The sequence below is a fragment of the Petaurus breviceps genome, unplaced genomic scaffold, assembly GCF_028583685.1.
Source record: "Petaurus breviceps papuanus isolate PSGF00001 unplaced genomic scaffold, PetGlider_PUasm1.0 90842, whole genome shotgun sequence".
NCBI classification, from domain to species: domain Eukaryota; kingdom Metazoa; phylum Chordata; class Mammalia; order Diprotodontia; family Petauridae; genus Petaurus; species Petaurus breviceps.
In genome coordinates, this window is record NW_027187358.1 from 5,838,463 (window position 1) to 5,866,427 (window position 27,965).

The window sequence follows — 27,965 nt, forward strand, 5'->3', positions numbered from 1 at the left end:
CACACACACACACACACACACACACACACACACACACACACACACACCCAGCGATGCTTTATTCCAAATACCAAATAATTTTCAAACAGACCAAACATTCAGTTCATTCACTGAAAAAAAATTGTAATTTGGGAGCTATTTTTAGCAAAATATTCAAGTTTACTTCAAATCCACTTTCAAGGAGAGCACTGCCAGGTTTGGACATTTCCCTCAAACTTCTGTAGCACACCATACAATAAGATCTAAGAAAACAATTTCTTCTAGAAGTTTTCTAGCCAACTAAACTGTATTCTTGTAGACACAGCTGTAAGCTCTTTCTTCACATGGCTTGCATATTAACTCTATAAAATGTACACAAAAGGAATATTTGTTTTGTTTTTACCTGGTTAGGACTTGAGTCAGCTTTACAAAGCCAGTGTAAGCCAATTCAAATGCTCCTCTGTGTCTGGATTGTAAAAGGTGTTGTTTAAAGTAGTCTCCTATATTCTTCACCTAAAAAAAATTAAAAATACATATTTCATTTGTATGCAGGTATTTACAAGTTCATTTAATTCCAAATTATAAAACAGAACAAAACCCCCAGATATCAATATATTTTACCAAAACCACAGCAACTATCCCTTCTGGGGCAACTGTCAAACTACATCATGCAACACAACCATAAGGAGATATCACATCAAGATGACCATGCCCAGAAACCAAAGGTATAGGTAATGAAATTAGTTTCTAGAGAAGTAAAGGAATTCTTTCTTTTTTTTGAGGGGGGAAGGCAGGGTAATTGGGGTTAAGTGACTTGCCCAAGATCACACAGCTATTAAGTGTTAAGTGTCTGAGGTCAAATTTGAACTCAGATCCCCCTGACTCCAGGGCTGGTGCTCTATTCACTCTGCCATCTAACCACCCCAAAGTGAAGGAATTCTTTTTTTTTTTTTCCTTTTTGGAGGGCAACTGGGGTTAAGTGACTTGCCCAAAGTTACACGGCTAGTAAGTGTCAAGTGTCTGAGGTCGGATTTCAACTCAGGTCCTCCTGACTCCAGGGCCGGTGCTCTATTCACTGCGCCACCTAGCCACCCCCAAAGTGAAGGAATTCTAACTAAAAAGCATTCATATAAAGCTGGAGTTCTTAGTTCTAAGGTGCAGGATAGATTCGAGGGGGTCTGGAAACTAAAAAAAAAATATTCTGACAACTGCATTTCAATATAATTGGTTCCTTTTGTAAGTCTATATATTTTATTTTATACATCTAAAAACATGATCCTGAGAAGGGATCCATAAGCTTCATCACCAGGCTATCACTATCACACCAAAAAGGTATAGAAACTCTGGCTTCAAGAATAATGACCCAGAGAAAACTGGATTCAATTTTTTAGCCCCCATGAATAACCAAGGACTACTGGATTTACTAGACTGCCTGTTGATCGATGTCCAATAAACCAGCTTCTCTGTACCTGTGGGTGGGACCAGAAGGACTACTATAGTTTTCAAGTTAAACAAGCTATTTGATTTATAACTACTAAAATTTAATCCAGTGGTGCAATTTAAGATTATTAAAGTTGGTCTATGTTGACTTTAAAAAATTGGTAATAGGCAGACAAGGTCAGCTTTTTCTCCTTTTCCCTACCTCCCACTTACTTCAGGGGAAGGGTGGGATTTGGAATGACACCAGACTGAATAATGATTTAAAAAAATCTTTGGGAAACTATAGCAACTTCATCAACTCTATACTCTCACAAAAAATTAGCAAGATGTCCAAGGGGCAAATAAGAGGGTAGCCTTGGTGCCAAAAATACATGTAGCTGACAAGGTTCTATATTTGAAAACATCAAGAGTACTAAGATGGTTGGAATTTCTCAGTGTGGAGTTTAGAAGGGACCAGAAACAATAGTAACCAATGTAGTAATGACAGCACTTAGCCCAAGACACCCCAGGTCTGTCTTTCCTGAGATGCTAGAGATGGCACTGAAGATCCCACTCACTGAATCTCAAAGATCTGGAAGAGAGGCCTAATTCAGGGAGAAGGAGGTCAGTTTAAGAACAACTCAGGTGACTCAGGCTAAGACCAAGTAGAAATGACTATGCCACCCAAAAGCTTAGCAGGTGGTGGAGCCTGGCCCTGATACAAAGCCCCAATTCAGGAACTAAGGTAGGAGAGAAGAGCAAGCAGAAGAAGATACAGACCCAATAAAGAATTATAATAAATCCAAAAATATCCAAAATATACAACCTAGAAGAGAATAAATCTGTAACAACTACACCAGAAGAAATGAAGAGACAGGGGCGGCTGGGTAGCACAGCGAGTAAGAGCACTGGCCCCAGAGTCAGGATGACCTGGGATCGAATCTGGGCTCAGACACTTAGCACCCACCCAGAAACACCTGGCTGTGTAACCTTGAGCAAGTTACTTAACCCCAATTGCTAAAAAAAAAAAAAAAAAAGAGAGAGACAAAATATAAAACAAAAGCTCTGGAGGAAAGAACTAAAAGAAGAATGAATAACTTAGAAGGCAAAGTGATAAATCTTATACAAGGAATGGTCTCCCTGAAAATTAGAAAAGACCAAACACAAATCAATGACAGAAACATTACAACAAAACAAAGGTGGGGAATAAATAGAAGAAAATGCAAGATATCTGCTATTTAAAAAAAACTGATCAAGAAGAAATCACTTAAGAATTACTGGACTCATTGAAAATCATAATTTCTCTTAAAGTATAAACTCTGTATTTCAAGAAATCACAAACTAAAACTGTCCAGATGTATTAGAACTAGAGAGCAAAGTAAAAATAGAAAGAATTCACTGATGCGCTCCTGAAAGAAACCACAGAAGAAAAGTCTCAGGAATGCTATAGTCAAAAACCAGTTTCCTCAAAAAAAAAAAAAATACTCCAAGGAGCCAGAAAGAGAGTTTGGGTACCAAAGAACCAGAGTCAAGATCACACAAGACCTGGCAGCTTCTACTATAAATGAGAGAAGAGCTTTGAGTACAATATTCCAAAAGGCAAAATATATAGGCTTACAACCAAGAATAACTTACCCTACAAGGCCAAATATAATTCTACAAGGGAAAAAGTGTATCTTTAAAAGGATAGAGAACTTTCAAGAATTTTTAGTGAAAAGACCAGAGCTGAGCAGGAATTTTGAAATGCAAAGTAAAGAAAAACCTAGAAAGACAAGTTTATGTAAGCAAATGGAAAGGGCTTATATAATGATTAAGGGCTGATATCCTAATGTGGAAAAAGAAACAAATATCCCTCTATTACCTTAATGTCTTAAGGAACTAAAATAAGAAAAACACAGAAGGTCTGGGAATGGATTGGTTCTGTTCTGGGGATTTTAAGAATGGAAAGAAAAGGTGATATAAAAGGAATATACTATTGTAGAAAGGAGGAAGAAAGGGGTAGATTGTATTATTTCTCAAAATTGGGGTAAAAGAGGAAAAGAAAACATAGAGGAAGGGGCATCAGATAAACTTCACTAGACAAAGAAGGGTTGAACATCTACATGCACACACATGACCACAAGAATTTTGTGTAAAAATACATCATGCTCAACAGGGAAAATGTCAGGGATAAGAATAAGGCAGGTTAAGAGAAAGGATAATACCAGGGAGGGGAGAGATGTAAGTAAAATAAACTTATTGATTACAAAGTGGGTATTAAAAAGAAAAGGGAAAAGATAGAAACTAGGACAGTTTTCATCCAATGGGAAATGTTTGATTATAGCGTGGTACACACATGTGTAATAGAGTATTATTAGGCCATAAAAAATGAGAAAGGACAAGATTTCAGAGAATTTTGGGAAGTAGGAACTAAGAGTAAAGTCAGTGGAATCAAGACAATAAGTAATACAATAACACAATAAGGAATACAACAACATTATAAAGAAAAACTTAACTCTAATCAAAGAAATGACCACCCATGCCTAGAGGAGACCTAAGATGAAGCATGTTTACCTGCCCCCTAAAAGAGAGGCAATGGACTCTAAAAGCAGAAAGAGAGCGACATTTATGGACATGGATTTTGTGTATATTTATTTTGCTTGACTATATTTATTTATTTCCTGGGTTTTTTTCCATTTTTATTAGGGGGTGGGTATTGTGAGGGGAAGACATCACATCAACCACAAGTTCAGTTAAGTAAACAATTGATGAAACTTGAAAAATTAGATAAGAAAATAGAGACTTAAACAAGGTAACCTATAAAGGAAATGCTAGACTAGTTAAGTTTCTTGACTATAGCAATGACCAAAGCTCTATTCCAGAAGGAGAACCTGAAGGCTTGAGGCCACATGTGGCCTTCTAGGTGCTCAAGTGCAGCCCTTTGAATTCAAACTCACAGAACAAATCCCCTTAATGAAAGGATTTGTTCTGCAAAACTTGAACTTAGTCAAAAGGTCGCACCTGAGGATCTAGAACCCCACTCCTGCTCTATTCTTTCAGAAAAGATATTTCTAAAGACTTGATAATATTTGAAGTAATGTAATATAGTATTAGTAAGTGATAATATTTGGTGCAATACAATATTAGTAAATGATAACATTTAGAGTTTGTAATAAAGAGCCAGAATTTCTTGTCTGTAGCCAAGTCAAAACAGGATAAATGAAAGATAAATGCACATGAATCCTGTCATTTCATTCCAAATGGTAGAACTTAGAAAACTATTTTGCTTTGTTTCCAATTGTAGACGTGAATCCTCTTTGCATTCAATTCAGCTCCTAAAGCAGCATAAAGACTTTGGGAAACCAAATCCTACCAGGAAGACAAGGAAAATCAATTCTCTGACTCTAATGTGACTACAATTAAAAAAAAAAATCCACCAATCCACAGACATACCTTATTTTTAAAAGTTTCTAAGCAGGTATTTCAAGCTACAGAAAATAAAAACAAGAAATCATAAAGAAGGGGTCCTCTGATTTCCTTAGTTAACAAGGCTAACATTTTTCAAAAACATGACAGGTGTCAAAATATGTTCTAGAGAGGATGGGCTCAATGCTAAATAATTCTATTAATAAACCAAGATAATACCTTTGAAAGTGACCTTAGAAATGCCAAGTGCTAACTCCAATAGAAGAGAACAGATTTTTTTTAACATTTCAAATTATTATTTTTTAGCATCCTTTTCTTTTTAAACAATTTGAGTTTCAAATTCTCTCCATCCCTCCTACACCTTCCCAGACCCACTAAGAAGGCAAGCAATGTGATATCAATTATACATGTGAAATCATGAAAGCATATTTCCATATTAGCCATATTTTCCAAAAAGCAAGAAAAATAAAGAAAATGAGAAAAATTATGCTTAAATTTGCACTCAGAGTTCATCAGTTCTCTCTTTGGAGGTGAATAAGATTTTTTTTCATGATATGTCCTTTGGAATTGTCTTAGATCATTTTATTAATCAGAGTGGCTAAGTCTTTCATGGTTGATCATCATTACAACATTGTTGTCACTGTACACAATGATCTCCTAGTTCTTCTCACTTCACTTTGCATCAGTCCATATAGGTCTTGCTATATTTTTCTGATACCACCCCCCTCATCATTTCCCATATCACAATGGTATTCCATCATAACCATATGCTACAACTATTCAGCCATTCTCCAACTAATGAACATGCCCTTGCTTTTGGATTCTTTACCACCACAAAAAGAGCTGCTATAAATATTTTTGTATATACAAGTCCTTTTCCTTTTATCTCTTTGGGATACAAACCTAGTAGAGGTATTGCTAAGTCAAAGGGCATGCACAGTTGTACAGCCCTTTGGGCCTAGCTCAAAATTGTTCTTTAGAATGGCTGGGCCAGTTCATTACTCCACCAGCACTTCATTAGTGTACCTATGTTTCCCTTATCCCCTCCAGCATTTGTCATTTCTGAGATCAGATTTTCAATGCTATCTGTTATTCTCATTGACTTTGAATGAGGTCTAAATCAAACAGCACAAAATAAAAATGCCCAATCTCCTCATAGATTTGCTGTGTGATTCAATTATCCAGTATGTGCGTGTTCTCAAACAGTGGCTGGAAAACAGAAGGTCAGCTAATGGAAGAAACCAATTTCAGATCAAGCTTAGTACTAAGAGGCTTGGGCATGACTGGAGAGATTGGAAGAGAAAAAAAACAGTCAGAGAAATAGAGACAAAGGAGAGAGAGAAAGCAGAGACAGAGTGAGGAGAGAGGAGAGAAGGGAAGGGGGAGAAAGAGAGGGAGAGTGAAAGGGAAGAGGGATGGGGGGAGAGAGAGAGAAAAGGAGAGAGGGAGGAGGAGGGAGAGACAGACAGAGAGAGACGGAGAGAGAGAAAGAGAGAGAGGGAGAGGGATGGGGGGAGAGAGAGAGAGAAAAGGAGAGAGGGAGGGGGAGGGAGAGAGAGAGAGAGAGAGAGAGAGAGAGAGAGAGAGAGAGAGAGTTACCTAAGACCTGAGTCACCAGGAGGCAGGGTTTTCTAAAGCAAGAGTAAGATATAGAAAGTTTTTCCTGATTAAAATCACACTCAATAATCACTTTGCAACCCATGCCACCTCCCTCTATACCTATGGGCACCTAGGAAACACTGGATAGAACAATGGCCCTGGAGTCTGAAAGACCTAAATTCAAATCTAGCCTCATACACTTACTAGGTATGTGACACTGGGCAAGCCATTTAACCTCTGTCTCAGTTTTCTCAAAGGTAAAATGGGGATAATGACAGCACATACCTCCTGGAGATGTTGTGTTAAATGAGATAATATTTATGAAGCCCTTAGCACAATGCCTGATACAACGTAAGTGCTATTATAGAAATACTTGTTATTTCTTACTCTGTGTAGTACTTGGGCCCATTTATTTAAAAAAGTACAGACATCCTATTAACAATGAATCAATAATGATTTCTAGAATGTCCTATTACATGTAGTATGTGGTCCACAGGCTTGGTACATTGCATATTTTTAGACCTTTTTGACATACTTATTGGTTTTGTTGATTTTTTCCTCTCTTTCAAAAAAAAATTATTTGTTATATGGGATATCTCTGAGACAAGGGAGGTAAAGGGAGAGATACTAGGGAAAATTTTGGTACTATAAAAATATATAGATCAATAATTTTTTTTTCTTAAGCAATCAGGGTTAAGTAACTTGCTCAAGGTTACACGGCCAGTTATTTCTGGGTGTGGTGCTGAGTGTCTGAGCCCGGGATTCGATCTCCAGGTCGTCCCAACACTGGAGCTGGTACTCTTACTCCCTGAGCCACCTGGCCGCCCCTAAGCAATTGGGGTTAAGTAACTTGCTCAAGGTTACATGGCCAGGTGTTTCTGGGTGGGTGCTAAGTGTCTGAGCCCGGGATTAGATCTCCAGGTCTTCTCAACACTGGAGCCGGTGCTCTTACTCGCTGTGCTACCTGGCCGCCCCAATAAAATTTATTTTAAAAAAAAGTCTTGTGTGCCCTGCTAATGTGCTAAAACCTGGGGAAGAATATAAGGGAATTATAAAATTGAATATCTCTCTTTAAGGAGTTTTCAGTCTATGTAAGAAATCAAAACTAATTAGATTTAAAAAATGAAGAACTAAGATGCTCCATGTACTGGATGTACTGGGAGGCACAGAGTCCAGAACCAGGAGGGTGACAGTCCCCTGGATTCTATCCAATTCGGACATCATCAGCTGTACTGTGTTCAGTTGGAGGCACCCCATTTTAGAAAGAACATTAATAAGCTGGCCAGCATGCAGAGGAAGGTGGCTGGCACAGTGATAGATCTTCCAGTGATAATCCAGGATTTCCTCAAGTAAAAGGGTTGTTTAGAGTAAAGAAAAGAAGGCTTTGGGAAAACGGAGAGCTGCTTTCAGGTACCTGAAGGGGTGTCAGCAGCAGAAGGAACAGTCCTGGAGGTCTGCTTAGACCTAGAGGACAGAACTAGGAGCATGGGTGCAGGTTTCAGGGAGATAGATTTAGATTGAATGCAAGGACATACTTCCTAACAGCTCTCCAGACATTCAGTGGGTGCTCCCCTAAACAAAAGGCCGATGGCCATCTGTCTAGCATGATATAAAGAGGGTTCTTTATCAAGGCAAAGGTTGGATTAGATGGCTGCTGAGATGCCTTCAACTCATAAAGACAATTAAAATCATTGTGTTCAAATAGCCACAGACAGTTTTATGGAGACAGTGGGACTCCAATTAGGCCTTAAAGGATGAGGAGAATTTAGCCAAAAAGAAAGGGGGGGAGTAACTTTAAGAAGAGGAGAGTGTGACCCAGGCTGGGGCCTACAGGGGAGAGAAGATGTAGGAAAAGGATGGAAAGGTAGGGTGGGGTCAGAGTATGCCTTGCAGAGGAGTTCAGACTTGATGTGGTAGCCAATAAATAGCATTATTATTACATATATTTCTGTCTTGGTTCCCACTGCCAACTGTGAATACTTGGAAGGCAGACGCCGTGTTATGATCTATACTCACTATTTCCACAGCGCCCATCACAAAGTCCTTCATGCTGCAGTGGCAGCAAAATAAATCTTTCCTGTGGGCCCAAAGTGCCTTTAAAAGTGTCTTTAAAAGACTAGAATCTGGAATGAAACCAAAGTCCTCTGAATTCCATCTCACTGAATCACAGAATCTCAGTGTCAGAAATGACCTCAATGGCCTTCTAGTCCAACAAGATTCCCTTCTGTTTAAATACCGCTATCCCCTTAGAAGGGTCCTTTCATTATTTACTAGTCTAATTAGCCCAGCACTCTACAAATGTTATCTCATTTGATTGTTACAACAATCCTGGGAGGTAGTACTATGATAAGCCCCATTTTACAGCTGAGCAAACTGAGGCAAGCAGAGGTTAAATGACTTACCCAGGGTCAAGGAGTAATGTTTCAGGCAAGATTTGAAGTCAGGTCTCGCTGACGCCAGCTGGAGCTCTACCAGGAATGGGAAACCTGCAGCCTCTAGGTCACATATGGCCCTCTAGGTGCTCAAGTACAGGCCTTTGACTGAATCCAAACTTCACAGAACAAATCCCCTTAATAAAAGGATTTGTTTTGTAAAACTTGGATTCTATCAAAAGGCAGCACCCAAGGACCTAGAAGGCTACGTGTGGTCTCAAGGCCACAGGCTCCCCACCCCTGCAACTCTTTGCTGCCCTGATGTCTAGGTGGACTCAATATCACAGTCCAGTAGAAATATCTTTGCCTAGGAAAGATTGGTTAGACTGAAGAGTAGACATTGATGTTTAGGCATCAACTTTGGATTGTAGAGTCACACTTGGCCCTGGACTGTTTCTCTTTACCAATGACAGGGATCCAGGTTATAATAGATGACATGCGTGAGCATCAAGGTGGCACAGTGGACACTGTGCCAGGCCTATAGTCAGGAAGACCTGAACCTGATATCTGGGTAGGCCTGAACAGGAACGCCCTCTACCACATAGTCTACAAATGGTCATTCACCCTCTGTGCAAAGACCTTCAGGGGAGAGGACCCACTCCTTGCTGGGGCAAACAGTCCCTTCCACTTCTAAACAGCCCTACTCATGAGGAAATATTTCTTTACATCAAACTGAGAGCAGCCACTTTTTAATTTACACCCACTGTTCCTCACACTACCACTGGGGTCAAACAGAACAAGTCTCTGTCTCCTCTGCTGGTTCATCATCCTTCTCCAGTCCCTAAGCACGACTGCTCCTCGAGGTTCTGTTCCAGACCCTCTCTCCCTGTGTGATCTCATCCATTCACATGGGTTCAATTACCATCTATACACAAATGAGTCGTAAAGCTTGTCCTTCTCACACTCCAATCTTTCATCTCCAGTTGCCCTAGACATTTCTCTTGGTGTCCCATAGGTATTTCAAAAGCAACCTCATCTTGACCTCCTCAAGATACCTGCTCCAAACTTCTCTATTTTCATGGGGGAGGAATAGGGGGCATCACCATTTGATCAGTCAACTGGGTTTATGATATTAGCACCATCCCTAGTATCTGAGAAAATGTCTTACACATAGGAAGACTCGGTGTTGATATGAAAAAAATATTATGTTAACTTACTGTGTTATTATTCCAGTTGGAAGGAAAAAAGGAAGGGAGGGAGGGAGAGAAAGAGAGAAAAGAAAGAAGCAAAGGAAAGAAGGAAGGAAGAAAGGAAAGATGGAAGGAAGGAAGGAAGGAAGGAAGGGAGGGAGGGAAGGAGAAAGAAAGGAAGGAAAGAAGGGAGGAAGGAAGGAAAGATGGAAGGAAGGAAGAAGGGGGATCAGAAGGAAGAAAGGAGAAAAAAGGAAGGATGAAAGAAAAAACAGAGGAAGAGAAAAAAGAGGAGGGAAAAGAGGGAGGGAGGGAAGGAAGGAAGGAAAGGAAGAAGGAAGGAAGGAAGGAAGGAAGGAAGGAAGGAAGGAAGGAAGGAAGGAAGGAAGGAGAAAACATTAAGTGCTTACCATGTGTAAAGCACTGTGCTAAACACTAGGAATACTAATGGAAACGTTGGGCAGTCCCTGCTTTCAGGGAGTTCACCTTCTAATGGAGAGGACTATATACATGGAAGGTTTCAGCAGCAGATAGGGCAGGGAATGGTGGTCAAGTGGTGGTGGGAAAGAAAACACTATTTCTTAAAACTTCTGGGCATCCCTCATCTCAACACACCCCAATGTCTGCTTGCTAAGCTTCCTGCTTGGCTGCTAAACTATTATATCCTTCAACTTTCTCCCATATCTAAATTTGATTAGTTTTTATTTAATGATATTCAATTTGACAAATATCCATCAACTATCTATGTACTCTGCCCTGTTTACTATCCTGTACAGGAGTCCAATAAATCATATTCTCTAACCTCAAGGAATTAACAATCTACTTTGCTCCAGGATCTGATATTTGTCTTATTTTCTATTCTTTGTAAAATGATTTTTTTTCCCTAAAGACAGAAACCTTAGGAAATTAGGATAGAAAAGGCAACTTAGTCTAGAATATTTCTCCAAGTTATAAGAAAAGTCTTAAAATATACCTTTAAATTAAGAAAGTTAAACTAGTTTAATAAATGACATAATATTTTTAAGTAGTCAGCTGTTGATATAATTTAAGATGATTATTGGGTAAAAACCAGTAGTCATACACGGAACAAGTTTTAGCTAGGGAAAAGAACCTCAGATTCTTTTCAAAGCTGGTAAGTGTACACACCCTATTTACAGGTCATTTCTGAGTAACTAAAAACAGAAATAAAAGGACTACAGCAACGAAAAAAAAAACAACAAAAAACCAATAGTCAGCTGCATACATTGCAGACTGGAGGGAAAAGGAGACCGTGACAGCAGGCAATGGCTGTTTTCTCTAGCAATAAATGCTAAGCAGGCAGAGGAAAGTCAATATGAAAATCCTGCCCAACAGCTTAGTTCAACCTCTGTTCTAAAATTACAGAGGAAAATATATGCTAAGGCCCTAGGTAGAGGAAATTCTTACAAATCAGTACCTCTTCACATCTGGGACTGAGCACATGGGTGTCATATATCCCTTGGAAAGATCACCAACCACGTCTATCAATCCAAACCCCTGCATTAGGGAAACATCAAGCATGAAACTCAGACAAGCTCGAGTCAGGAAGCTGCATGATAAGGTTGCCTGCCCGGTTCACTCCTTAAGGGTCTCAATTTACATCCCTCAAAGGTGGTTTTATCTCTGCCTCTTGTACGGGGATATTATGAAAGAACCTTTCATTGTGTGATTACACAGTAGGAAGGAACTTCAATAGACCTCTGGATACATATTCATTTGTAAAATCAAACAAGGCAGTGGGGGTGTCATGCTGGAAAGATCATGGTGGCTGCGAGTCAGGAAGGCTGGGTTCAAATCCCAGCACAGACATTAATGAGCCTTATGACTTGAGCAAAAAATTCAACCTCTTTCTGTGCCTTAGTTTCTTCATCTGTACAATGAGAACATTGGAACAGATGGTTTATGAAGTACCTTCCAACCAGATTTCTTTCATTCTATTAATAGATATTATTAAAAATACTTTATTGGCTCTCCTTACAGCTAGCTCTCTGCTCTCTTTCTACAGCAACCAAAGCTCCCATTTAGTCTTCTCACTGCCTTTCTACTTATTCTAAATTTCAGTATGTATGCCTGTAACCTAAAGTCACACAAACTAGCAAAGGGCCTCAGCCTATGTAAAGAAAAAAATTAGAAGAGACCCCAAATAAATTAGGAAATGGAAGGATCCTGCATTAGAGCTTTACAGAGAGGCCTCCTAATTTCGAAGTTCATTATCCTGTTAAAATCCGGCAGATGCTCTTTTTTTCAGGAAAATGGCTACCAGAAGGGAGAGGATGACAATGACTGTACTTAACAGTCCCTGAGGGTGGTGTATTGTTGGTTTTTTGGTTTTGGTTTTGCCCCAAGGGATATTCAGATCTCTGTCCTGCTGCTTATTCTGTCTGGGGATCCAATCTGTAGTTCTGCCAACTGGGTGCCTGGTCTTGGGGTCCATGAGACAATGGTCACAACAGGGATGAAGTGTTCTTCTCGTCACCACCAGGTACAGCACAGTCAGACTCCATGAAGGTCTGACAGCAAAGCTTTGTGGGAGGCTGACAGCTCCTTCCAAGAGAGGAGCTTCACTCTTCATGTACTTCAAAGCACTAAGACACCTTTTTGCTGCTAAAAATAAATTCTTTATAATTTATCTTAAAATTCTTAACTTAAATACTGAGAAAGCACATTTCCATACACAGTGCAAAATGCAAAAACATTCAATATGAAACCATGAATTTCTACTTCATAGCACTTGCTTTTAAAAAAAAAGAATAAGACAAATTCAAAACTGCTCTGCTTATTGGTGCTTCCTCCTGACCTTCCTTCATTTGCTCTTCTGTGCATTTAAAAAATGTCATAATGTTCCCCCCCCTTTTTTTTCTGGAGTCATTATTGCTAACCTCTTATCCTTAAAACCCTCTACCCTACCAACCACCAATTAAAAGTAATAAAGAAAAGAAAAAATTAAACCCTTATAACAAATAAGCAGTCAGCAAAACAAATCCACCCAAGGACCATGTGCAAAAATGTTATGTCCTAGTCCTCACCTTTCTGTTAGAAGGCAGATAATATGCAGAACTGTATGTCCTCTAGAGACATGGCTGGTCAACATTTGATCAGAATTCTATCAGATCTTCCAAAACTGTTTTTCATTACAGTGTAGCTGTCCTTATATAAAGGGTTCTTCTGGTTCTGCTCAATTCACTCTACAACAATTCATACTACCAACCATTCTCTGAAATCGTCTCTTCTGTCATTTCTTATGGTGAAATGATATTCCATTATAGTCACAATTTATTGAGCCATTCCCCAATTGTCTTAAGAGGCAATCAGAAGCAACCCTTTAAATTTCAGTTCTTTTCTTCATCTGTTCTTCCCCTCCCCCTCTTTTAATTCTTTTAGGATCAGGAAATCAATTTTGCTTGTGACAGTATTGTCTCCAGTATAATTCTTTCTCTTTACTCTCTCCCCCTTCACTGTCTTTGCTTGTATCTCTACTGAGTTTGATGTATTTCTAAACAAACTGTGTGAGTGTACATGTGAGTGTTCAACCCTCCTTTGTCCATTTCAGATAAGAGTGAGGTTCATCTGATGCCCACTTTTCTCAATGTTAATATATTCTTCTCACATACCCTAATTATGAGAAGAGGCAAATCTGACCCCCTTCTGCCTCCCTTCTACACTACTAGCATATTCTTCCTTTTACCTTCCCTTCTCTTTCCTCTCTTAAAATGCTTAGAACAGATCCAATTTCTCCCTCTTTCCCTAGGACCACTGATTTTCTTATTCGATTCTCTCAATATCCTTTGAAGACATTAAGGTTCTGAAGGGACACATGCTTCCTCTCCCCCATTAGAGAGGTCACTGGTTTCTGTATGGTCTTTTCTTGTTTTCATGGATTCCACTTCTTGGGTGAGGTTTACCACATTCTCTTCTGATTTTTTAGCTTTTTCTTCATTTCTTCATAATCCTTGTGGAGAGTCCATTTCTTTTTTTTACTTTGAGTCTCTGCTTGAAGCTGCTACAGAATCAGATCTGCAATAATTTTTGATACTAAATGGTATTTTCTTTGCTCTAGTCATCTCTCCACCTTTAGTTCTGAATTAGAGGTCTGCCGTAGGCCTGTGCCCCAAGCTCTGCTCCTGTGTGGGGTGGTCAACTCTGTTTGCCCTTGTCCTGGGTCCCCTAGATTCTTGAGTTGACCTCTACCTCCCAGGTTTTGCCATCATCGAACAGGAGGGGCCTGCCTCTTGTTCAGGCAGCCATCTTGGCAGTAAGCCCAAATTACTTTAAAAAAAAATTAAAAGTCAATGAAGCTATAAAACATTTGCCAAATACTCTTGGAAATCAGTAAATAAACATTATTAGGCATTTACTTTGTGCCAGGTTCTGTGCCAAGCACTGGAGATGCAAAAAAAAGCAAAAACAATCTTTGCCTTCAAGGGGCTGACATTATGATGGGAGGGACAAGATGTGAACAATTATGTACCAACAAGATACACATAGGGTAAACTGGAGGTAACCTCAGAAGGAAGTCATTAGAATCAGGAGGGATCAGGAGAGCCTTCTCACAGAAAGTAGAAGAAACATGGGGGACAGCCAATGAAAATGCCTTGAGTTAGGAGACAGAGCGTCGTGCAAGGCATCTGGGAAAATAGGAAGGGGCTGGATTACGAAGGGCTTCAAAAACCAAACAAGATTTTATACTTGACTCTGGAGGTGATAGGATTCCACCATAGTAAGGGTTGGCATGTCTAGAGCTGAGCTTTAGGAAGTGTTCTTTGTTGCCTGAATGAAGCACAGAGTAGAGCAGGGAGACTTCAGGCAGACAGACCCACCAGCAGGCTATTGCAATAGTCTACTTGTGAGGGGACGAGGGCCCGTGCCAGGGTAGCAGCAGCGTCAGGAAAGGAAGGGGCATACACGAGAGCTTTTACGAACATAAAACTGATGCGGTGTGGCCAATGGATCTGAAGTGTGGAGCAAGAGAGTGAGGAACTACAGATGACACCTAGGTTTTAAGTCTGCGTGACTGGGAGGATAGTAGTGCCCTTGATAGTGATACAGAAATTAGGAAGAGGGATGGGTTTTAGGGGAAAGATAATGAGTTCAGTTTTGGACATGTTTTATTTAAGATTATCTACAGGGCATCCAAGCTCAAGAGTCATCTAAAGACTCGAGAATGGAGATCAGGCAAAAAATGGAGACTTGGATAAATAGATCTGAGAACCATGTGCGTAGAAGTGATAACTGAATCCAGGGGAGCTGATGAAATGACCAAGTAAAACGGTATAGAGGGAGAAGGGAAGAAAGCCTAGGCTAGAGCTCTGTGGTTCACCCATGATTAGCCAGGACCCCAATGACGACAGAGCAAAGGAAACTGAGAAGGATCCATCATATGGGTAGAAGGAGAAGCAGAAGGAGCAGTGTCACAAAATCCTAGAGAAAAGAGATTATCAAAGAGAAAAGGATGATCAGCAGCATAAAAGGCTGCAGAGAAGTCAAGAAGAATTAGAACAGAGAAAAGGTATTTAGATTTGGCAAGAGATCATTTGTAACTTTGGAGAAAGCAGTTTTGGTTAAGGATGAGGCTGGAAACCGGACTGTAAAGAATTAATAAGAGTGAAAGGAAAGAAAGTGGAGGCACCTGTGGTGGAGTGTAGCCACAAAAGGGCAAAGAGATAAGAAATGATGGCTAGCAGAGATGGATGAGTCAACTCAACTCAAGGTTTCCTGAGGATGGGGGAGAGATGGGCATGTTTGCTGGCAATAAGGAAGCAGCAAGCAGAACAGAGATAACCTGGAGATAAATGAGAGAGTGGAGATTGACAAGGAGCTTTCTGCTGGTGGAGACAGGATGGAATGAGATCGCTTGTGCAAGCAGAGGGGTCTGCCGTGGGAAGAAGGGCCCCCTTTTTATATGAGACAAGGGTGAAGAAAAAGATCAGCATCTGAGCAATGAGAGGAGGAAGGCAGAGGTTCTCAGTCAATGACCTCAGTTTTTTCAGTAAAATATAAGGAAGGTTCTCTGATGAGAGGGTAGGAGGAGGGGGAATCACTGGAGATTTCAGGAGGGGCCACATGGGGTGAGAGGGATAGTGAATCAATTAGGAAAGTGCTAAAGGATTGCCTTGTGGCAGTGAGGACCCAGCTGGGGTCATATGACACAAATTTGAAGTGGACCCCCTCGGTTAGGTTTTATTTCATGGTTTTCCCTGCCTCCATTCAGCAGCACAAGAATAGGAGTATAAGTAGCAGATGGGGGGAGCATGGCAAGGCCTGAATGGCCACAAGATAAGGAGGCCAGGGACTCAAGAGTAGAGAATAGTGTAGAGCTGAACTGGGTCAAAGAGAAATTATGGAGGTCCTTATAGGGTCCTTCTCTACATTAAAATCATTCCTTCAACTTCTTTTTTACTTTTTCTTTTCCCTTCCCCAATAATGCACAGAAAACAACTTACTACTTACATTCAATAACTACAAATAACTATAAGGATCCTATCAATGCAATTTTAAATGGTACCTAAGATCATGAGAGGATGTCAGATTTGAATTCAAAGAGTATTACAATTTTCATGCTGGAGTTAGGGTTGACTGCGTGACCAAAATACAGTAAATGCTGCATTATATAACAGATGGGATTCTGAACAGTTAGTTGTAGGACAATTCAATTTTTGTAAATAAAATCCTATTTTAAATAATACATAAGTAGAACATTCTAAAGGAATCTAAAGGGAACACTTATGATTAATTGGTGACTCTCTAACCTCTGCTTTTTCTATCTGGCTATTCCTGAATCAGGTTTTACTAAACCAGTGCACACCTATACCTAGTGGACAATAGAAACTAGAATAGAATACAAGAGAAATTAGAATACAATAAAAATAGAAACAAAATTTACCAGAGACAGCACAGGATGACACTGGACTCCAAGTGCCTCACTCAATGGTAAGCGGCTTCTAAAATATCTGTGTCTAAGATAATCACAAGAACTACAACATAGAAAAATGACCAATCTCCATTACAATGGAGATGAAACAGGTCATGCAGCTAAAATAGGTACATTTTTTGTAGAAAGTCAACCATAAACAGGGGGGAAAAAGTTGCTGTTTCATTTATCTGACCTTCCCATTTCAATGGCCATCAACTGATTCACAACTGTAGTAAATGTATGTCTCCATAGTGTGCTCTTCATTAAAAGATTCAAGTGCCAAGGGATACATAAAATGTTACAGGACTGCAAGTTTCTCATAATGAGGACTATGGTTCTAACTAGAGGTAGATTACATATTAGAACAGATTTACTTTCTCAGCTATGGCAAAAGAAAAATAACTTTCTCTTACATACAAAACAAAACAAAACATAGTAGCCGGTCACCACACCCACATATGAGAACTTGTGTGTACACATAACACACACATCCGTGCATACACAGAGAGGCTGTTTTTACAAGGCCCTGGAAATAAAAGATGAGAAATTCAGAGAATGGAGCATTCGCACATGTTTACTTCCTAGCAAGATGGCAAATGCTGGTGAGGCAGTCATTAATCATGGCTAGATTCCACCCTGAAGATGTTGGCATTGGCACCATGGCCACTCAGCCAGCACTGACTGTAACACTAGGACACAGATGCCTGTTTGATTTGGAAGGAACCAGGGGACGTGATGAGGGGAACCATGATACCAGTCTCTCCACTTCTCTATCTCGGGGCCTCACAACATTACAAAACCAGCTGCTAACCATATGAAAACACCAAAGTTAGAGACAGTGTGAGAACGAAAATATTGTCATTATCTCCACGGCACTTCTCACATAATACCATGAAAAGCGTATGGAAATAAAAAAGTGCAGCCACATACTATATACTATTATTTATTTTGTTCTAGAATGCTGTAACACCTTGGGAAAAAGTAAATATTTATTTTCATTTGGAAAATGTTAAACAGAAAATACATGTTGCATATCTTTGCTGGAAAATCATTTTTGTTGAAACCATATGGAAAGGAAAGGAGAATCAATTAAAAACAGAAATCTAATAAATCCAAAATATTTCCAAATGAAATGCTTGTGGTAAGCTAATTTCTTGTAAACACTGCAGTCAAGTCACTTGAACAGTCCCAGATGGTGAACTAACTTTGTGGTCTTGAGCTAAAAGTCAGCCAAAAAAACTACACTTTTATTATCTATGTAGTAGGAAACATGAGATTCACAATCAATCAATATTGTACTTTTTTTTTTTTTGAAAAAACTCTCAGGGCCATATGAACAGGCAAAGTTTGCCAAAACCTAAATTCTGTTATACGAAGAAGAAAAACAAAAGTTAGGGTGATGAGTACTTTTATTAATGTACTACTAAATCAGGTTCTGTGAATGTACTTTTTAAAAATCATAGTTCTGAAATGCACATACAAAGGCAAGTAGCCATCACAGGTCTCCCTTAGATATTAGAAATTTTATTGAAGAAAAAGTTAAAACAATGATGATTTCTAAAATTAGGTCATGAGTAAGTTTATGACTTAGGTTCTGCTTTGAAATTACACTAAGAAGAAAAGAAGAGCTTTCCTACCTGCTCCACTGTCACTAATCCATCAGGAGCTTCAGGCACAGACTGTAGGGGCACAAGTTGGCATAACATGCCCAGGAGCAGGGCAACTTCTTTCATACTTCTCCAGCAACACACCAGCACAGCCTGGGCTGTGACATCACAAGACTGTCCTTCTTTACCTTAAAAACAACAACAATACCACAAATTAAACTCAGAAATGTATCCTGAATGACCACTGTGCTTACATCACAGGGCTGAGGGCAGAGCAGTCATCACAAAGAAGACAGGCATCCTTGCTGACTGTTTTGCTAAAGATACCTGCTCTTAGGAGCCATAGTTGAGGAAGTAAGACATGCACACAGATGACTACCTACAAATTAAAATCTTATTAAGGGCACTAGAGATGCATGAGAGTACTAACAAGCACAAAAGCATGTTGTGGCTGAGGAGTCTGGGAAGACTTCACAAAGGTGGACTTGGTGTCGGACGGCCTTGGTAGCACAGGTGAGATTTCAATAGGGAAAGATGGAGGGAATCAGTGGGGAGGAAGATGCAGAAATAGAAAATAGAGTGAACAAAGGTACAGAGGCAAAAAAGAGGGCAAGAAGTGTTTCAGGGAAGAGCAAACAGACAAATACAATCTGTCACACCATTAAGTCTGAGAAAAAGTTCATTTGTGAATGGTTTATGAATTATCAGATTAAGTAAATCAATGTCGTGGTTTTTTTTTCCAGTTTACTTAGTTGTTTAGAATTTATTTAGTTTCAAATTTATTAATTGAAAACTATCAGCAAACTTCAGTTTTTCCTCTATAACAGTTCTCCTCGATCTCACAGCTGAGCACAAGGGATTACAAATGCACGTCACTATCTAATAATTTGGTCCAGGTGGCTTTTACATTGGAAAGAAGACAAGATAAGCACACTGAAATCAAAAGCAATCCAAAGAGAACCCAGAATCACATTTCACAGAATCTGAGAGCTGGAAAGGACCCCTGGGGCCATCTAGTCCAACCCATCTGTACCCAAAAGGAATCTCCACTCTAACATATGCATATAGATGCACATGACATATCCTATTAGATTGATACTTAAGTCCTACCCTCAATATGAAAACTGCAATTTGCTTTTGCTGATATTCTCAGGGATACAGTCCAAAATGATAAACAATTTTTTATATGATGTAGCAGCAGCCCCACCTAGAGGAGAGTGAAGGCACTCCCGAGTGTTACTCAGATCATTTCCCTATGCCACTGAATACTATAGCAGCAAACCCATAACCATTTTAATCTAGTCAGTGCAAGTGAAAACCAATAAATCCCTAAGAAACTCTCGGCTTCTAAATATCCTTTTACAACACGACAGAAAGTTACATAACACTGCCCGGCAATTAAATGGAAAGTGAGAGCTGAAATGCTGGAGCCTTGACATAACACAGAAGTTCCCATTCCATTCCAAGGAGAATGGTTCACTTTCCTTTAAAAGTCAGCTTGATTTTAATGACTCCTGAAGCAGATAATCACGAAACACAATGCTGGCAGAAGCTGTATGCTTCCCCAACAACAGATGTCCATCGATGCCTCACCAACTTACCCGGCAGGAGCCTTCTGCCAACTCTCCCACCACAGCCTTAGTTTTAGGCTTTCGAGATAGATTTCACAAATCAAGGCTCTTTCATTAAGGGTCGTTGTATGCTGCCCTGGGGAAAGTTTTCTAAACACATTACAGAGGCCTCCGTGACAGATGTTTCCTAGTTCCTCACCCTGGATAGAAGTGATCCTGCATTCTCCAGGCTAGATTGTGGAACCCAAAAACAGGGCCCACCAGGTAGGGCAGGCTTCCAGTGCTGGCCCAGTAATATATTTAGTCTCTCATCTGAGGTCCAGACTAGCCAAGTTTGGAGAGGCCTATACCCTACAAAGTTGACCAATAGATGAATTTTTTTACCCACAACAATTCATAAAGACTTTCTACAAAGACAGAAAAAGGTTGTAATTTGTAATGATGGAGGGAGCACCCATACCAACCAGTCAATCAAGTCACAAGCATGTCCTGAATACTCAACTATGCCAGGCACTAGGGAGACAAAAATGGTGCAGTCCTGACCTCAAGGAGCTTCAGTTCTATGGGGAACAATCAAATCATAAGTCCTTGAAGTAGTATGTTGCAAGGACATTCTCACAATTAAGAATACTGCAAACACTAGTTTCTAGAAATGTTCTGGTTAGAATAACAATAATAATAGTAATAGTGTTCACCAGACTTAAAGGTTTGCAAAGCTATCTCACTTGATCCATGCGAGGCAGGTGTTACTGTTAATCCCATCTGACAGAAACAGAAGCTAAAAGAGGTTAGAGTAGCCCAGGGACACACAGCTGGAGTCTGAGGCAGCACTTGAACCCAAGTCTGGATTGCAAGGCCTTCAATCTTACCACTGTACCACCTGGATTCCTTGTTAGACCTGTAACCTGAATCCCTGTTAAAAGGACGATAACCAGAGCGTTTTCAGAATATCATGGTCTAGCACTCACACCGAAGGAAATCTTTTAACCTACAGTTATATTACCTTTCATTTCTGCAGACGTAGCAATCATTGGCACACCAGCAGCTAGGTCCTCAAAACCAAGACCATTAAGTTTTTTTGTCATTTTGACCTGGTTGAAATAATCATTTGTGTCTCGAGGCTGAATTTCATTGAGAATCATCTGCAAGCGATTTGCCGTTTCTAAGACAGAGAGATGATAATATGTAAAAGTGACAAGTCAATGCCTTCCATGTCACATTCAGACCTTCCCCGAAGGGTTTATGGTCCCCAAAAGCATGACAACCCCATCCAATGCTCCACTACTCACACTGAGAAGCAGCCAGGTATGAATCAGCAGGGGCTGCTGATGAGTGACTTGTATGTCTGTGGGCACCCATGTGCATGTGTTGAGTGCCCATCAGCAGCACACACAAGGTGGGGAACAAGCTGGATGGCAGAAAAGGAGGAAGGATGTCTCTAGGGGCTAGGGATATTCTAAAAGCTGGGGCTCTTAACTTTTTTGTATGTCATGGTCCCTTTGGCAGGCTGGTAAAGGCTAGGAATCCCCTCTCAAAATAACATTTTTAAATACATTGAATGAAAAAAAGAGGATTATAAAGGAAACCAATTATACTGAAATATTAATATCCAAATATATATTTTTTTTAAGTTCACAGGTCAAGAATCCCTTTTTCATAGGGATCAATGAAATTATAGGTCTTTGAATCAGGAGTGCTACATACAGTGTCTCACAATTAAAACTCTTGCAAATACTACTTTCTAGAAACATCCAGGTCAGATCTGTAACCTCTGTCTCACTGCTAAAAAAGGAATCCACAGCATTTTCTGAATATCATGAGTTAAGAGTGAAGAAAATGAAAGAGAATCAGAAAGAGGAGAGAGATAATCAGAGAGAAAATGAGAGACAGAGAGAAAACAAGAATCAGGAAAAGAAAGAAATAACAAGAGAATGGGGGAGGGAGGGAAGAAGGCAGGAGAGGAAGGGGGGAGAGAAGAAGGGGTAAAAGAAGAGAGGAGAGGGAAAGAGAAGGGAGGGGAGGGGAGAGGCATGCTGGGAGTATGTGTGTATGTGTTTGAACTCCACAGGACAGGAGAACCAGGAGTGTGCTAGGGACAGGGATAGAGAGTGTGAGCTTGAAGACAGAGGTGATGCCTCTTGTTCCTGCGGGCAGAAAAAGGCTGTGCACCTGAAGGGGACAAGTCAGCTCTTGGAATGGAAAGAACCCTAGATTTGGAGTCAGCAGACCTATTACTAACAAAATCTATGACCTTGAACAAATCACATGATTTTTCTGAGCTTCACTTTTTTCATCTGCAAAATGAATGGGTTGAACTATAATAGGGGTTCTTAACTTAGGGTCCATGAACTTATTTTTTAAAAATGTTTTGATCCCTGTATGTCAGTATAATTGGTTGCCTTGGTAATGCTATGTATTTTATTTTATGCATTTAAAAATATGATTCTGAGGAGTCTAGAGGCTTTACCAGACTGTCATCAAAGGGGTCCACATCACAAAAAAGTTTAAGAATGCCTACCCTAGGGAAGGTTAGGTGGTGCAATGAATAGAGCACAGGCCCTGGAGTCAGGAGAACCTGAGTTCAAATCTGAACTCAGAAACTTAACACGTACTAGCCATGTGACCTTGGGCAAGTCACTTAACCCCAATTTGCTTTCCCCCCTCCAAAAAGCAAAAAACAAAACAAAACAAACAAACAAAAAAAGAATGCCTACCCTAAATTATTTCTAAGGCTTCTCCTAGTTCTCACTATGATTCTGCAAAAGTTATTTATATAGGAGAGTCTTAATAAAATACTCATTGTAGCAGTAAAAACTTTAATCACTTAAGTCACATATATGATCGAAGTAATTTGTAAAAACACCATTTACAATCAAATTCTTTAAAAAAAAAGAAACTAGGACAACTATCGTATTAATTGTATACTGTGTGTTTTTATATCTGCTCTCATGACTAAAAAACATAGCTACTATAGCTGAGAAAGGGCTGTATCCTTACTATTTCATCTTCTCTGTGAGGAGAAAATTCACTTTTCCTTTGAATATAATTTACAGATTATTTCTGCAAAGAATTTAAATTACTTTAAATTTTAAACTATTATTTTTTTTATTTAAATTTCAACTATTAAACATTAAAATTGTTTCATATTTTTAAAACTGCACAGATACTTTATTAAAGCTATATTTCGATTTAGAATACACTTTTTTTGCAGAAGCTTTACAGTTCTAAAGTTAAGGTGACATTAAAATTAGACTATACTCCCTAAGAAACCACTACCTAGGCAGTCATAAAAACTGACATAACAAACTAATAATCAATAATCAACAAATCAATGAACAAACATCTACTCTATGCTAGGCACGGTACAAGGCACTGGAAGGGATAAGAGGTCTAAGAGGCAGTATTCTTTGTAGCAAAAAAATTCCCACTTTGTACTCATTTGTTATGTTACTTAAATTTTTTCCTTCAGGCCTAACAGAGAGGGAATATGGATGATTTATTAAAGCCATACAAATGGACATGGGCCAGATAAATGAAAGAAAAGAAGCTGAGGTTACAATAAACATAAATGCTTGGGTTTTCTGGCTGGGTACTATCCTAGGAGAACTCTGTCTTTGTGGGAATTTAAAGTAAACTTCTTGTGCTACCTAAGGTTTTACTACAGTCAACAACAAAAAATCATATAAATACAGAGTCTGAGGCCTAAAGATGTTGTGTTGTATTTTAAATTCCTTATCAATGAGAAGTATTTTATTTATAAGATAATTTTTCTCATCTTACTATTACTATACACAATAATATGTAAAAGAATATAACATCATTCATGCTAGCCCCAACCCCCCCAAACCTGCCCGATTCATTCACTGGAGGTACCATATAGTAAAGCCCAAACCAGGGAGTGGTCCTGGCAATAGATGCTAGTGCTTTTCCAAGGCCAACTGCTATCTACAAGTCTGGTTGTTTTCCTCCACTGTTCAGATGAGAAAGGCAAAAAGCTGAGGTTTAGTCCCTAGGCAGACAGCAAAGCAAAGAGTAGAGTCCAATCTCGGCAATCTCAGTGTCAAATTCTTTTGCAGCTCACTTTTAGCAAAGATTAAGATGCAACATTTCCTGCCTAAAGCGTACATCTTAGGTTTGATAGGGATGGCGCCAAATCAGCCTAAGACATCCCCCCCATGTTAATTGGCTACCCCTAACATGTACTGTCATTTGAGCTTTTATACACTTGGCACCAGGGGGTGATTTAATTGTATTTGACTTCAAATCCAAAAGAAGAATGCCTTCCTAGCTCTTTATTGATCCAAAATAACAGTCTCATAGCTTGTCAGGATCCACCCTGGTTGGGCAGCTGCCCCTCCCATGCACTGGAAATCATTTTGTTGCTCTTAGTCAGAGTTCTGTCACTGGGATATCCCTGCTCTGGAACCAGGAGAAGCCTTAGCCTACGCCAGAACCTTGAGATGGTATCAGGTGGTCTTCTCACTCATGCCTTGTGCTGTAGCTTTTGTTTGCTTCTTACAGATTCTCTCTGGTTGTTGCTAACTACATAACACATTGCTCCTACCTCCCTTCCCCAAGCACAGACACTGCCTCAACCATGATCCACATGATCATGATGTTGTCCAAGAAAGAATCCAAATCACCCGTAGGGGGAAAGTATCTTTATAATTGACTGGATCTAGGCAACACAAGACATGTTTATCACTTTTCATTGGATCATTGGTGCTACTAGAAGTTGAAGTGACCAGAGATCACCTTGTCCAATCCCTTCACTTTACAGATGAAGAAAATGCAGCCAAGAAATACCTTAACCCAAAATTGCTTGGGTAGCAAATAGCAGAGAAAGGATTCAAAACCAGGTCCTTCTGTTGACAAATTCTAATAATAAAGCATAAATTCCCTTGCTATTAATGTCATAATTCTTTACAAATTTAGGATTTACATAGATGGAGCAGTAAGATTACTTTTATAAAAATTAAACCACTACAAGTGGGAACATGGCCCAGTAAAAACAACACTGATTTGTAGTCAGAAGATCTGAGTGAGCAAATCCTAAGTCTGTGACATTCTTAGCTGTGTAACCTGGGCAAGTTACTTAAGAGGCAAGTTACTTCATCTGTGAAATGAGGAAATCTGACCTTTATGGTCTCTTCCAATTCTAAATCTGTAGCTCAATGAATCTTTAGTCTTTTTTTTTTTTAACTTATTTTCTTTGCCTTACCTGAATCAGTGTCCACTGGAATGAGGCCCTCTGGGGAAGAACTCTGAACCACTGGTGCTACTACAGCAGAAAGCCTATAGGACATCAAAATGAGCTTGGCCACCACATGTCTCCATTCAGTCACCAATGCCAGGTTGCTTCAAGGAAAACCAGAGGGATGAATTTAAGCATACAAAACAAAAGGAAGTTTACCAAATTTTTTTTAAGTCACACCCAATTCCCATGCAATTTTTTAAAAAAAAATCTTAAGACTGGTGAGTTCTTATTTAAAATAAGTCAATTAAATCCACATTAAAATTTCAAAAGATTATTGTCTTGAAATATTCTGCTGGTCATCATTAATTAGATTGTATTTCATATCCAACTTAAAATTAAAAGTTGAAGTAGTCAGTCATCTGTTCAAAGGAAAGTGATCTGAATCAACTTACTTTAAAGATAACTGCTGAAAAGCCCCTATTATACAGTGAACTCGCCCATACATAGGAAACAATGCTGCTGCTTGCAGTAGAGAGCTTTCAGCCTGGGATATTTCTCTCTCAAGATTTTCTAAAAGGTGCCTAATAACTAGAAGAGAGAAAAGAAAAGACAAGAAAAAAACCAATTTTTTAAAAAATAAATTCAAATTAAATTAACTTGGATAAAAGTAAAGTTTTAAAAATCTATAAAAACCAAAACTTTGATCAAAATGGGAGATTTTCACTAAAAAAAGACAGAGAAAGGTCCTCGTCCATACCCCAATTTTTAGGCAAGATTACTGTTTCAAAGTTAAATCTGACGTCATTTCTTTTACTTATCCTTTTTGCAGTATTCAGCTCTGAAAACCAATTGCTCCACCCTGATAGTGTCACATTATCATTTTTAATCACGGCCTAGGTCACATCTCCCAGAACTGACCCATTTTCCCCCACATCAGCTCTCTTGAGAAACTTAGCTATCCACATGCTTTTTTCTAATACTGTTGGAATTCCCATTTCTCTCTCTTTGCCTCTCTGTGTCCTCCCCATTCTGGTCCCACATCTTTCCTTCTCACAGAGTTATCTCTAGGCCTCTTACCCCCCAGATGCAAAAGAAAAAGTAATACAGTGTTTTAAAGTAATATGGTATAGTCAATTTTTTTTACCTTAAAATTATATTATCATAGCAATATTATGAAGGATGAAAAGTATTTAAAAAAATAAGATCTTAAATCCTTTTTAATGCACATCTTTAAAGCTATGAAAAAGGACTTTGAGAGTAAGCTCAAAGCTGAATGAGCTGTTGATTAGCACAAGGTTTCAATATAACATATCATAAAATATAGTATGAGATAGCATAGCAGGATAATATTATATAATATAGCATAAGATAATATAGTATATATAATATGATGTAAATTTAATATAACAGCATAAGAGAATAGTATAGCACAACAACAGCATATTACATAATATAATACAGTATAGCATAAGATAGTATAATATAGCACAGCATAAGATGATATAGTATAACAAATACAATATAATATAGCATAAGATATATAGTATGATATAGCCATATAACATAATCTAATATAATCATGGATACCCATGGCATACTTTTACTGGAAAGCTACTGAGGAAAAGAGTGTGTTTGTATAAATTTTAAATGTTTAATTTTCAACCCATATTGTACCAGAGTGAAGGGAGGTATTGCCAGATGTGTGGTTTAACAAATGCAATCAGATGGTCTTTGACTCAATACAAACCCATTAACGTGTTCCTTTCCACAAAAGCAACAGGCTCCTCTCCATGTCTCTGGCAGGGTGAAGGCCCGGGAGGACTGTTAAAGAAAGCAGCCAGGGTTGCCAGCAGGCCCTCTTGACCAATTAAGAACCTCAGTAGATAGGAGGCCGTGACACAGTCGTATGGCCTGGTACTCGTGCTCAGGTCCATTGCCGCACAGAACAAGGCCTGCAGTTTCAAAGGATCCTAAAAGTCAAAAACAGGCTGAGTCACCTTTCACTGCAGCATCCACATTCTTCAGTTTCTGTATCTGTTTATGTTATTACTCAATATTATTATATTTCCAATCAATTTGGTTTCAGAAATTATGAATTACTAATACATATATATATATATATATATATATATATATTTATATATTTGGTACCTGGACAGTTACCAAGAATAGCTTTGGGGATCATGACATAGAAACTCGACGTATGTGTTGGGAACATTAAGTCATGGTGTTATATGATGTGTTCTCACACACACACACACACACACACACACACACACACACACACGAAAAGCAACATGGCGGAGCAGAGATAGAGAGCCAACCACAGAGACAGGAAGACCTGCCTCTGACATATACTGACTGGGTAACACTACACAAATCACTTAATCTCTGAGTGCTCTAGGCCAAAGGTGTCAAACTGGCAGTTCCCAAAAGGAATCAGATCAAGATGTAATGGGGAAATGTTTAACAAGATAAATAAAATCACACTACAACACAGATAATGCCAATTTGTGGTTTTCTAAATCTATATGCTGCCTGCAGGGATCTGCTTCTATTAGAGTTTGATAGAACAGCTCTGGGCAGCCCTCTAAGCTGCAAGGAATATGCTGACCTATAACGACAGAAGAAAATGTTATCATCTGGAAGTTCCCTGTGCCAATGAAATCACAAGTCAGTCCTATTCCCATCAGAAATA

General features: G+C 39.2%; 1 protein-coding gene across 2 annotated transcripts in view; it reads right to left on the minus strand.

Moving 5' to 3' along the window:
* THADA (THADA armadillo repeat containing) overlaps positions 1-27,965 on the minus strand; it is a 460,437-nt gene that overhangs the window by 390,516 nt on the left and 41,956 nt on the right. For both annotated transcript variants that reach the window (XM_069071596.1, XM_069071597.1), the window contains exons 17-22: positions 27,015-27,237; positions 25,720-25,855; positions 25,292-25,428; positions 21,074-21,232; positions 18,530-18,687; positions 383-492 (exon numbers count right to left, since the gene is read on the minus strand). In XM_069071596.1, coding sequence (XP_068927697.1) covers positions 383-492; positions 18,530-18,687; positions 21,074-21,232; positions 25,292-25,428; positions 25,720-25,855; positions 27,015-27,237 — 923 coding nt within the window. The remainder of the gene's footprint in view (positions 1-382; positions 493-18,529; positions 18,688-21,073; positions 21,233-25,291; positions 25,429-25,719; positions 25,856-27,014; positions 27,238-27,965) is intronic.